This window comes from Bos grunniens, chromosome 12, assembly GCF_055505025.1.
Source record: "Bos grunniens cultivar Pamir isolate PY7600 chromosome 12, Bosgru_T2T1.0, whole genome shotgun sequence".
Taxonomy (NCBI): domain Eukaryota; kingdom Metazoa; phylum Chordata; class Mammalia; order Artiodactyla; family Bovidae; genus Bos; species Bos grunniens.
The window spans coordinates 53,012,913-53,025,052 of record NC_141176.1 but is presented as its reverse complement, the minus strand read 5'-3'; the positions used below and the strand labels follow the sequence as shown (position 1 = coordinate 53,025,052).

The window sequence follows — 12,140 nt, the reverse complement described above, 5'->3', positions numbered from 1 at the left end:
TCAAACAATGAAAAATAAACTCATGTCAATGACAACTGAGCTATGCTTAAAGGAACTAAAGTAACTGTGTTCAGTGAAGAAAGCAAAAGTCCATACGTTATCAGAAATTACTGACTTTAACTGAGTAACAATAGCCTATCACATCAGCTCACAGCACTCACACAAGGGCACACGTGCACGCCAGTCACTCCACTGGGGCATCGCCTCTGCCACCTAGTGCTCACTGAAATAATTACAGTTTCTCCTAAAGACGTGTATCTGCTATGTGCAAGTTACGTACTTAAAAGGGATATGGGGGGGAAATTCATTTAACTGCACAAGTAAACACAGAGTATGTTTAGAAGTTTTTCTATCAACCAGAGATCATTATAATGTCACTGAGCATACATTATACATAACATTATAATGGCACTGAGCATATATCCTTGGGCTTCCCTGGTGGCTTAGATGGTAAAGAATCCACATGCCAATGCAGGAGACCTGGATTCGATCCCTGGGTTGGGAAGATCCCCTGGAGAAGGGAATGGCAACCCGCTCCAGCATTCTTGCCTGGAGAATCCCATGGACAGAAGAGCGTGGCAGGCTACCACTCACAGGGGCTCAAAGAGTCGGGCACGACTGAGTGACTAACACTTGCAGTTTTCAAGCAACATTGAGCAACATATTCAGAAGATCAATTAACCCCTTATATGAAGTGAAAGTATCTATCTTCTTAGTCTTCCAAAGGGAAAGAAAGTACATTTAAAACTGTAGGGTATGTGGAATCACCTGACATGTAATGGACTTACATCTCTAGGTCATGAAAAGGAATAATTTTAGGTTTACCTGAATTAAGACCTGTGTTTCATAAACAATACTGTATAGAAAGTTAACAGAGTTCCATGAAGAAAGAATTTTGTAGTCAAGTGAACTGAGGAAACATAACTGACTTTTAGAGATTTGGAATGTACATATATGCACACTGAAGGCTCTGGAAATTCATGATAGAGAAATCTATTCTCCTGTGTTTCCTAAATGTGTTGGCTTTTAAATGCCTCTTTCCCAGAACATTCATTGATATCTTGTGGCACATAGGACATACTGTAGAAAATGCTGAGATACAACTGTACCTTAAGTCAGTAGGTAACTCCTTTAACTCTCCTAAAAGGTAAGGTATCTGCGTGACATAAGTCTAAGAGTCACGGGGGATAATAAAGAAAAAAAATACATAAAGTTTTGCACTTTTAAAAGTGTTTTCAGTTTAAAAAATTGTTTAAAATAAAGATTTATTATAATAGTTAAGATGGTAAATTAAGATGGGCTTCCCAGGTGGCTCTAGTGGTAAAGAACTTGCCTGCCAATGGAGGTAGGCATAAGAGACATGGGTTTGATAACCTGGGTCGGGAAGATCCCCTGGAGAAGGGAATGGCAACCCACTCCAGTATTCTTACCTGGAGAAGCCCATGGACAGAGGAACCTGGAAGGCTACAGTCCATGGGGTTGCAAAGAGTTAGACACAACTGAAGCGACTTATCCCACATGAACAAGATGGTAAATTAATGCTGTGTTTTTTACCATAAAAAACAAACTGGTTTATCATATTGGTTGACTTATAAAATAACATTGTTCAAAAACTAATTTCAAAAATAGTATTTTTTCAAATAAATAAATAAAGATACATCTAAAACAAATACTAAACCAGATGGGATGTTTAAGACAATAGGCGTAAACCAGGACTGTCATGGGGAAATCTTACTCAAAAGCATCAGTACAATTTGTAAGCCTTTTACTGATGGTGCAGGAGAAGCTCAGTGACCTTATCATACGGCCAATTCCAAGCAAAGGTTTTGTAGACGTTCAGTCAGATGACTGTATTTCCACCTATTCCCTTACACATCAACATCAGCTTATGTCATAGGCTCTGGGACAAGTGTTAGGAATAAAGAGAGATTTTCCTGTCTTAAGGGGTTTGATCTTATTCTGTTATCACATTCAGGGAATTTTGGTTGTTCTTAATGTAATATTTAGAAATAGCAATAAAAGGAATAAAATTATCTAAGTACATATAAAAATATTTATTACCCACTATTGAAGTCAGATGGAAAACTGATTTTGTCTGTTTTATTAATTTCATGTATGTTTCAGTGTTCTAATAAAGCATACTTTATCATTTATACAATTATATAGATATAGATATAGAGATATCAGGATAGATCATTGTACCTTATATTTCTTTCAGCAGATCTGTTGGCTTCTGTATGTACACTTGGTTTAGCTGGATATATCTGCCTATATTTTTCAAATTAAAGATAATGTCTGTTAGATAAGAAAACACTTCTCTGTTAAATTTAAATTTATGAAACATTTACATTCAAAGAGATGAAAGTGTGCTTTCTGGAATAAGAGCACTGTGGAAATAACCTTCTAAATATGTTCATGTTCATTTATTTTAGTTTTCAGTCATCAATAAAGCACTTATCTTTATTAGATAAATACACTTATCTCTATTAAATAATGATACAAAGTTTTTAAGTAGTAAAAATCATGTTTTGTTAGGTGTCAGGAACATCTTTTTCTCAAAGACTCAACCCATTTGAATACTATCAAAAAATATGTTTGCTCAGATAATATGGTAAACACTTTCATTTTTCCAGCACACCCACCACATTGGGAATGACCACACTGAGTTGTTAGAATTAAGTTTTACAGTGTTAGGTTCTGTAACAATTTGTGGTATAAGGCTTTTCTCAGCTTTTTTTCTAAGTATCTAATTGACCTACTTACACATTCTTGCTTGTTCTCAAGAAACTAAATTCAACTATTTTTTGTACTCCTGAGGACATGTGTTAATTACATAGGAAACACTTCCCTTTCATATTCTTTCATTAAAATCATCTTGCTGTGATTAAAGTAATCAGGGTTTAAAACATGCAAGTTGTCCTCATTTTATATTTAGGATCATTTGTGGAAGAAATAAATTAGAGTAGTAAAAACAGATTAGACCAGTTCTGATGAAATTTAGCTTCTTTTGAATCTATTCAATTCACTGCTCTAGAATCCAAGGTTTTGAATTCAGGAGGTACTAACACCAACTTTTTTAGCCCTCTGAAAAATCCAATTCACATTAATATTACATTGCTCAATACTGTCAAAGTAAAAGGAAAAATAATATAAGATAGAAAGCCTGAAAAGTTATTTTCAAGTGTATAATTATAACCATTGCACAGATTAGACATCATAAATCTGGCCTATATTTTTCATTAATTCAATGAAGAAGAATTTTTTTAACATTAAAAAATATTATCCTCTCTTCCTAAGGACAAAATTTCAAAGATCCTGTGACATTTCAGTGAATAGAAATTCAGACCTGAGTTTTTAACACATTAAGTTGAATGCCTAAAGCTACATAGCCCTGTCACGCAATCAGCATTTTCTGGGCAAAGTTATCCTCTTAATGAAGAACAGTTTTCCAATAGTCCTACATGTTGTCAAAAAAATCACCATCAAAAAGTAAAAATACAAAAGAATCAAAGGCAGGCCATCAAGCAAATCTAATGTATTCAGTCTTCACTGAGACACCATTTTAAAAATCTCTCAACAATAGTGGAAATGTGCTGTGTGAGTCTTGGAAAATAGCTTGAGATTAGTAAACTGTTTAACAGCAACACATGGGGAGGTGCTCAGATCTCCAAATTAGTCTCTAAGTATTTGTTGCTAAATATTAATTAGAGAGCACTGGAGTTTCAAAATGAAAAAGCAAGTCTGTCTTTTTTTTCCCTTGATTTGGAGGCAAGGTAATTATAATATTTTTCAAAATTTGTTGTAGCTTTTAAATAAGTTACAAATGTCTCAGTAAGACTAAAGAACTACCCAGAGGTATTTTCTAACGTAAGGGAGGGTTTGAACAGTAACACAAAGTTTTAAGAACATCTTTTGTTAGAAAATGTAGCTCTTAATGGGAATCTTAACTAGTTAAGATATATATATATACACGTGTGTGTGTGTTTGTATATAAATATATACATATATATTATACACATATTTGTTCTTGTTGCTGTCATTCAATAGCTAAGTCATATCCAACTCTTTGCAATATATATACATATCAATATATAAGCAATACATATATATATCAATAAATGGGCTTCATTGGTGGCTTAGTGGTGAAGAATCCACCTTCAATGCAGGAGACATGGGTTTGATCCCTGGGTCAGAAAGATCCCCTGGGGAAGGAAACGGCAACCTGCACAGTTTTCTTGCCTGGGAAATCCCATGGACAGAGGAGCCTGGCGGGTTACTATCCTTGGGGTCACAGAGAGTTGGAACAAGTGAGTGACTAAACCTCCACTGCCACACATATATACATATATATTTATATACAGGGAGAGAGGCTTCCTGACATATTGGTTCCCAATACATAAAGTAGAGGACACCTGAGTATGAATATCTCCTGGGCGTGACTATTGCTCAGTTTCTATCTTGAAAGTCTGTTTCCACAGGACAGGTAGCAGCCATAAGTATCCAGCTGCTGCTGCTATGTCACTTCAGTCGTGTCCGACACTGTGCAACCCCATAGAGGGCAGCCCACCAGGCTCCCCCTTCCCTGGGATTCTCCAGGCAAGAATACTGGAGTGGGTTGCCATTTCCTTCTCCAATGCATGAAAGTGAAAAGTGAAAGTGAAGTCACTCAGTTGTGTCCTACCCTCAGCGACCCCAGAGGCAAACATAAATACACATTTGTGTGGGCAAATGGAATTAGAGCAGCTTTCCAAGTGCTTCTGCAGTGACCCTGCACAAAAAACATACCCATGCTTTGCATAAGTCACAATTCATATGGTGTCATTTCCTTTAAACTTCATTTTGCCAGAAATTCTGGAATGCTAGGTCTTACCTATTATCTTGCTTCGGCTGGTTAGGAGATGAAACAGTGGAACTGGGCTTTGGAGGTATCGGAGGGTGAACAGTTGGTTCCCTTTAGAACAGAAAACAGCAGTTCATTTCACCATGGAAACCAGGTAAATTTTAACATCTATTCACCAAATGCGTTTATTGTCTATGTGGAAATATCTCGTGCGTCTTACAAGCCTCCTGTATGAGCTACTGGAAAGGCTAGGATGTTTGGAGTTCTAAACTTTAAAGAAGTCAAATCTGTAAATTATAGGAGACTTCATTTAATCAGATTTTTGGAAACCCTGTCCTCCCCAACTATAGCTTGAAACATTATGTGTACTTTAAACAGCTTAGTAATTTACTAGACTGTCTCACTCAAGTTGTGATATTTTGGGTCAGCAGCACATGAACAGACTAAATGGTTCCTGAGCTAAATTAATATATAAGCTTCTTTAGGAATTATGTCAACTATCAAGCTGCTATGGAAACAGCAAGAAAGGTTTTCAATTCCATAGACATTAAGATGAAGTTGATTTGAAGCTCTTAACTAAATCCACCTTAAACATTGACAGCACAGGCCAGTTTGATGCTGGCAGAGCTTATAAACACTGTCAGCCTAAACTTTCCAACAAAGCACCAAGACAGCCTCTGAAATGGCATGATTTGATTGCCCAGGAACTGAAGCAGGCAATTATGGGCATGTTTGGGATGGAGTCAGCCCTTTACTTGGGTTTCCCTGGTGGCTCAGTGGTAAAGAATCCACGTGCAATGCAGGAGATGCAGGAGACATGGGTTTGATCCCTGGGTTGGGAAAATCCCTTGGAAGAGGGCATGGTTATCCCCTCCAGTATTCTTGCCTGGAGAATCCCATGTCCCACAGAGGAGCTTGGCAGACTACAGTCCATAGGGTCACAAACAGTCAGACACAACTGAAGTGATTTATCATGCACACACACAGCACTTTACCCAGGGCATGTCACTTCCCTACCCCCAAACTCCTACACAAGTAGTTCGCCATAACCCTCGAGATAAATTCCATAGAAATACCCTGTGATCTCGACTCTGTACCTCTCTGGCTTCTGCAGTGCACTAGGGAGCATGTAGGCTCTGGAGTTGGGCTGCCTGAATTGCCAGCTGTGTGACAAGGGCCTAAATTATTCCATTTCCTCATTTGTAGTAACCTTTCCAACAGCACTGTGGGGGTGTTGTTGGGACTGAATGAAATCATGCTTTTATTTAAGACACTTATTGGTAGCTTTCTATGCATGAAGCACTCTACAAAGTGGATAATTTCCCTGTTTTCAGAAGGTTTTCTATACACAAATAAATAAATGGCAGATGAAGAAAAGTACTAAGAAGAAAATAAAACAGTGAGAGAATATAGTGATGGTGTGGGAACACCTGCATGTGAGGTGAAATATAAGCCAAGACCTGAAGGAAGTAATAAACTGAACCATGAGGATGTTGGAGACAGAGTATCACCAACTTTGAGATGGCATCTAACACTTGAAACTGGATGAGACCACCCAGGAAGTCAGCCTAAGTAGAGAAGGAAGAGGGCCAAGGGTGGAACCCCTGATCCCAGCAATATTTAGACATCAAGAATATGGGGAAGAAATAGCAAAGGAATCTGAAGAGAAGCAGCCAAAGAGAAAAGAAGAGAAATACAAGGGTGTGGTGCCAGGAAGTCAAGTGAGACAAGTGTTTCCAGAAGGAGTAACTAGCCTTGCCAAATGCAAGACATTTGACAGGTCAAATAAAACTGGGGTGAAGAGTTACCATGGTGTTGGCAATATAGGGGTCATTGATAAACCTGACGAAGGCAGTTTTGATGGAGCAGTAGTGGAAAAAAAAAAAAAAACAAACTTCTAGGAGTGGATCTCAAAGAAAATGGGAGGCGGAGGGATAGACGTAGAGATTTCTTTTGAGGCACTTTGCAGTGAAGAGGGAAGAGAAAATTGGGAAGCTACCTGAAGGTTGGTAGGTCAATGAAGCGTATGAGAGTATGTAGATATGATGATGGAATGATCCAGGTAAGATGGCAAATTTGATGGTGCGGGAGAGTGAGCAGAAAATGCTTAGACATGGGAAGTAAGGAGACTGAGGGCACATGCAGGAAGGTTGGTCTTGGAAGCACAGAGAGCGAGCTCATTGAATCCTCCCTTCAATCCCAGAGATAAGTATTCTACTTCTTCCTATTTTATAGATGAAAAGATGGAGGCACAGAAAGTGAAAATAAATACCCTGTGATGATACAGCTGGTAAGGGGCAGAGTGCAAGATCCAAACCAAGAAGTCTGTCTCCATAAACCATCCCCCATGATGCTGCCTCTCAAGGACTCTTTGGGCAACACCAATGGCTCTGCTGAAGTCAGTGCTCATGGAACTAAAATAAGGCCAATAGCCATTGCTTTCTTTTGCCACGCTCAGTACTTCAGGGGCAGGAACAGATTGAACAGAGAGTGGATTTAAGGAAGCTTCTAATTCAGCCAATAGAGTGTAATAAAGACTGATGACAAGGGAGGAGAAGGGGTATGTGAGGAGGTGATTACAGTGAAGGACTGTGGGAGCTGAGATGGACATGGAGGGAAGTGAGGATGTGAGGGGAGAAGGGCTGTGGAAAGACGATAGAACCAATGGACTGGTGGTTGTGGGACTGGGAAACTTCTGGCATCAGAGGACTGGAGGGACTGAACCAGAAAGTGTAGATAGAAAGTGAGTAGATGGAAAATGGAAGCCAGAAAAAGGAAAACTTTGAAGTTTTGAAGTGTATATGGTTTCTTCAGATCAGATCAGATCAGTCGCTCAGTCGTGTCCGACTCTTTGCAACCCCATGAATCGCAGCACGCCAGGCCTCCCTGTCCATCACCAACTCCCGGAGTTCACTCAGACTCACATCCATTGAGTCAGTGATACCATCCAGCCATCTCATCCTCTGTCGTCCCCTTGTCCTCCTGCCCCCAATCCCTCCCAGCATCAGAGTCTTTTTCAATGAGTCAACTCTTCGCATGAGGTGGCCAAAGTACTGGAGTTTCAGCTAGTCAACTCTTCGCATGAGGTGGCCAAAGTACTGGAGTTTCAGCTTTAGCATCAGTCCTTCCAAAGAAATCCCAGGGCTGATCTCCTTCAGAATGGACTGGTTGGGTCTCCTTGCAGTCCAAGGGACTCTCAAGAGTCTTCTCCAACACCACAGTTCAAAAGCATCAACTCTTCGGCGCTCAGCCTTCTTCACAGTCCAACTCTCACATCCATACATGACCACAGGAAAAACCATAGCCTTGACTAGATGAACCTTTGTTGGTAAAGTAATGTCTCTGCTTTTGAATATGCTATCTAGGTTGGTCATAACTTTCCTTCCAAGGAGTAAGTGTCTTTTAATTTCATGGCTGCAGTCACCATCTTCAGTGATTTTGGAGCCCCCCAAAATAAAGTCTGACACTGTTTCCACTGTTTCCCCATCTATTTCCCATGAAGTGATGGGACCGGATGCCATGATCTTCGTTTTCTGAATGTTGAGCTTTAAGCCAACTTTTTCACTCTTACAAGGGAAAAATCTGTGGGTGGCTGGGGTAGGGCAATGGACAAGATCATTGGAGAGGAGATCAAGAAAGTGAAAGTCTAGGATGGGAAGGATCCATTACACGAATTTGGGAAGGACCATGCTTTATGAGGGCTTCCCTGATAGCTCAGTTGGTAAAGAATCCATCTGCAATGCAGGACATGCTGGTTCGGTTCCTGGGTTGGGAAGATCCACTGGAGAAGCGATAGGCTACCCACTCCAGTATTCTTGGGCTTCCCTTGTGGCTCAGCTGGTAAAGAATCCACCTGCAGTGTGGGAGTCCTGGGTTCGATCCTTGGGTTGGGAAGATCCCCTGGAGAAGGGAAAGGTTACCCACTCCAAGATTCTGGCCTAGAGAATTTCGAGGAGTATACAGTCCATGGGGTTACAAAGAGTCGGACACAACGGAGTGACTTTCACTTTCACTTTCAGGCATTACGATGGGAGGAGTGTGGGGAAACAGTGAGCCAAGTGCTGAAGTCCCCACAGAGTGAGGGTGAGTGACTCAGAGACCTTGAGATGACTCCAGGGAAGGAGAGATGCTCACAAGGGAATGGCTTCAAGGAGGACAGGGAGTTTTAGGGAGGAGGGAGAAATAGAAATTAGAAATAAGGAGCAAACAGGATCCCTCCTCTTCCTCCAGACCGCACAGTGCATGGGATTAGAAGAAAAGCAGCTGTCACTGGGAAGGAGGCTGGGGGAGCAGGGTTCTCTGGGAGAACCCACCAAGGAGGGGAGAGATCATTCAGTCAGAGACAAGACTGAAGAGGAATGAGTTTTGACGATAATGGATGACATATCCAGGAAGGTCTGTGGACCAGTTTGAGGGATTGGGATGGTTTGTAGGGCTGGGTCACAGAGAAGGCAATGGCACCCCACTCCAGTACTCTTGCCTGGAAAATCCCATGGACAGAGGAGCCTGGTAGGCTGCAGTCCATGGGGTCACGAAGAGTCGGACATGACTTCACTTTCACTTTCACTTTTCACATTCGTGCATTGGAGAAGGAAATGGCAACCCACTCCAGTGTTCTTGCCTGGACAATCCAGGGAAGGGGGAGCCTGGTGGGCTGCCGTCTATGGGGTTGCACAGAGTCGGACACAACTAAAGTGACTTAGCAGCAGCAGTAGCAGGCCTGGGTCAGGTTCAGTGATGCACGGAGCTCTTCAGGGATGGTCCAGGTGATAAGAAATAATCTGACTGGGGTTCCCATAGGGATCCATGGCCACAGGGGTGGGGGACATGATAGAGTTAGTCCTGAAGCTTTTCTGGCCGAGTGTGACAGTGAGTCCCTGGGTGAGAGGCAGTGGAAGAGTGGACACAGAGCACAGTGGGTCTTCTGGTTCTTGTGTTGATGGCAGCTTTGAAGCCAGCAAGAGGGCAATGCAAAGCTTTAGAGCTCCACCTGGCTTAGTGTAAGGGTTGTGGCTGCGGTTGTTTTCATGCCATGTGAACCCAGTGCTGTAGAGGAGCCAAACCACTGGCACTTCCTAACCCCATCCCACCCCACACCACAGTCTCTCTGCTCTGGGGCGTACCTCCTGCTCCTTCCACCTGGAGAGCCCTCCTTGCCCTTCAGCCTCTGGTTGAGGGAGTTACTGTGCGGAGTGGTACCCAGTGCTCTGGTGAACTCTTCTATGTCTCCCAGTAGTGCACCTTCTTCACAATACATACTGTGCTGGTCTGAATTGCACATAATTTTTTGTCTCCACCCTGGTTGGACCGAAAGTCCCTAAAAGGATAGTTGCACGCCAAGTACTAGGACTGTACACGATATTGGTGCCCGATAAAGATGTGTTGGAAGAGAGAGTGATTGGCTGAATTTTTATTTGGCATGAAGGAAAATGGGTACTGAACAGGAGTCTAAAGCTTTGAAAATCTGTTCAAGGTTACCTGTCCCATAGAAGTCCACTGTCCGTTGTTGACTCCACTACCAAGTACCTGGTGGCTCAGCTGGTAAAGAACCTACCTGCAATGCAGGAGACCTGGGTTCGATCCCTGGGTTGGGAAGATCTCCTGGAGAAGGGAAAGGCTACCTACTCCAATATTCTGACCTGAAGAACTCCATGGACTATATAGTCAACAAGGTCGCAAAGTATCAGATACAACTGAGCGACTTTCACTTTCACTGAGTACCTGTTGGGCGCTGAGTGCTCAGATGAGTTATTGTGTAATATGATATGCCTGCAAAAAGTAATTTACAGGAAAACACTCTCCCCATTTTGACCTAATGTTAGATTTCACAATTAGATGTTCTTTTGTTTGTATTGATTGTCATCATCTTCTCTTCTCAAAACATATCCCTGTGTTGCAACAATGTAATGTCACTCAAATGATAATGTGTCTTTCACACATCTGTGTTGATGAGCTGGTTATGTGCGTCTCTTCCAGGGACAGAGGAAAGGATAAGAAGTTGGTCGGCCCCAGGTATTAATGAGTCTACACAGAGCACTGGATATCTGAAAACAGGCAGGAGAGTAGTAACAAGATGGAAAGGAGGTTTACAAAAAGGGAGACAAGGGATGGTACCCAAGTTTGCTTATGCCAGAATCACAGTGATAAAAAGCTAAATTTCTTCCATGTAAAGTGGTGCTAAGTCACTTCAGTCGTGTCTGACTCTTTTGTAACCCCATGGACTGTAGCCCACCAGGCTCCTCTGTCCATGGGATTATCCAGGCTAGAATGCTGGAGTGGGTTGACATTTCCCCCTGCAGGGGATCTTCCCAACCCAGAGATCGAACCCTTGTCTCTCATGTCTCCTGCATTGACAGGTGGGTTCTTTACCACTAGCCCCACCTGGGAAGCCATTAAGCCCTCAAAGAGGCCGGAAAGACTGCCTGGGTGTGTCTGAGAGGCAGAGATGAATCGAGAAGAAGATCTGGGTGTACAGGAAGGAGATGGTTTGGGGAAATAAAAGTCAGATGTGCATTTGTGAAGGCCAAGAAAAGCAGAGAAGCGAGAATAATGCATTTACACCCCTGCTGGCCTGGGTCAGGGCAAGGCCACGCTGACTTCAGTCCATCTCAGAGGAGCTTTTTGCATCTCCACAGTGACAGTCACAGATGACAGAACCCCGGCCCTGGGGGCAATCAGAGGCGTCATTCAAGCTGAGCCAGGAGCTTGAGGCCCTGCCAAGCGGGGGCTTTAGAATGCGAGAGTGAGGCAGGAAGCTGTGGCCTGGAATGTTTCAAAGAGACAAAAACAAGAGACATTCATGTGGAATGATCCTGTTTGAACACCACTTCGAGATGCGCTGTTTAAGCCTGGATCAGTTGACCCTGATTCTGCCTCTGTCTTTCCTTCCAGCCTGTAAGACCTTCCGCAGGGTTGATGACACCACACTAGCTGCTATAATTGTAAAAAATAACTTCCAGGAATCAAAAGGCAGCTTTCCTGGGCAACATTTGAAAACCTGCAGATTGTAGCCCAAAGGCCAGAGCTAATAGAGATATCACTGTCAACCTGTATATGTTCCCTCATTTCCATAAGCTCCTGCAAATGTCACTTCTTGGCTCTGTTACTTGTGTTCCAGAATGACTTTGTGAAGAACGTTTCTATGACTCAACACAGGTCAGGGTTGAAAGAATAATTGACTCTTAAAAAACGGATGGTGAGTTTTGTTTTCACTTCGGATTATGCTTAGCTGTTGTAGCCTGCCAGTAGAATTATTATTCCAACAATAGCAAAGGAAATGGAACTTACATTTTTGCATTTC

At 42.2% G+C, this 12,140-nt stretch overlaps 1 protein-coding gene across 50 annotated transcripts in view; it reads right to left on the bottom strand.

Annotated features, from left to right (window-relative positions):
• The window catches only part of SCEL (sciellin), a 125,344-nt gene that overhangs the window by 65,958 nt on the left and 47,246 nt on the right, over nucleotides 1-12,140 (bottom strand). For all 50 annotated transcript variants that reach the window (XM_086330044.1, XM_086330060.1, XM_086330052.1 and 47 more), the window contains 2 exons: nucleotides 4,871-4,951; nucleotides 2,203-2,268 (listed from right to left, as the gene is read on the bottom strand). In XM_086330044.1, the coding sequence (XP_086186170.1) occupies nucleotides 2,203-2,268; nucleotides 4,871-4,951 (147 nt within the window). The remainder of the gene's footprint in view (nucleotides 1-2,202; nucleotides 2,269-4,870; nucleotides 4,952-12,140) is intronic.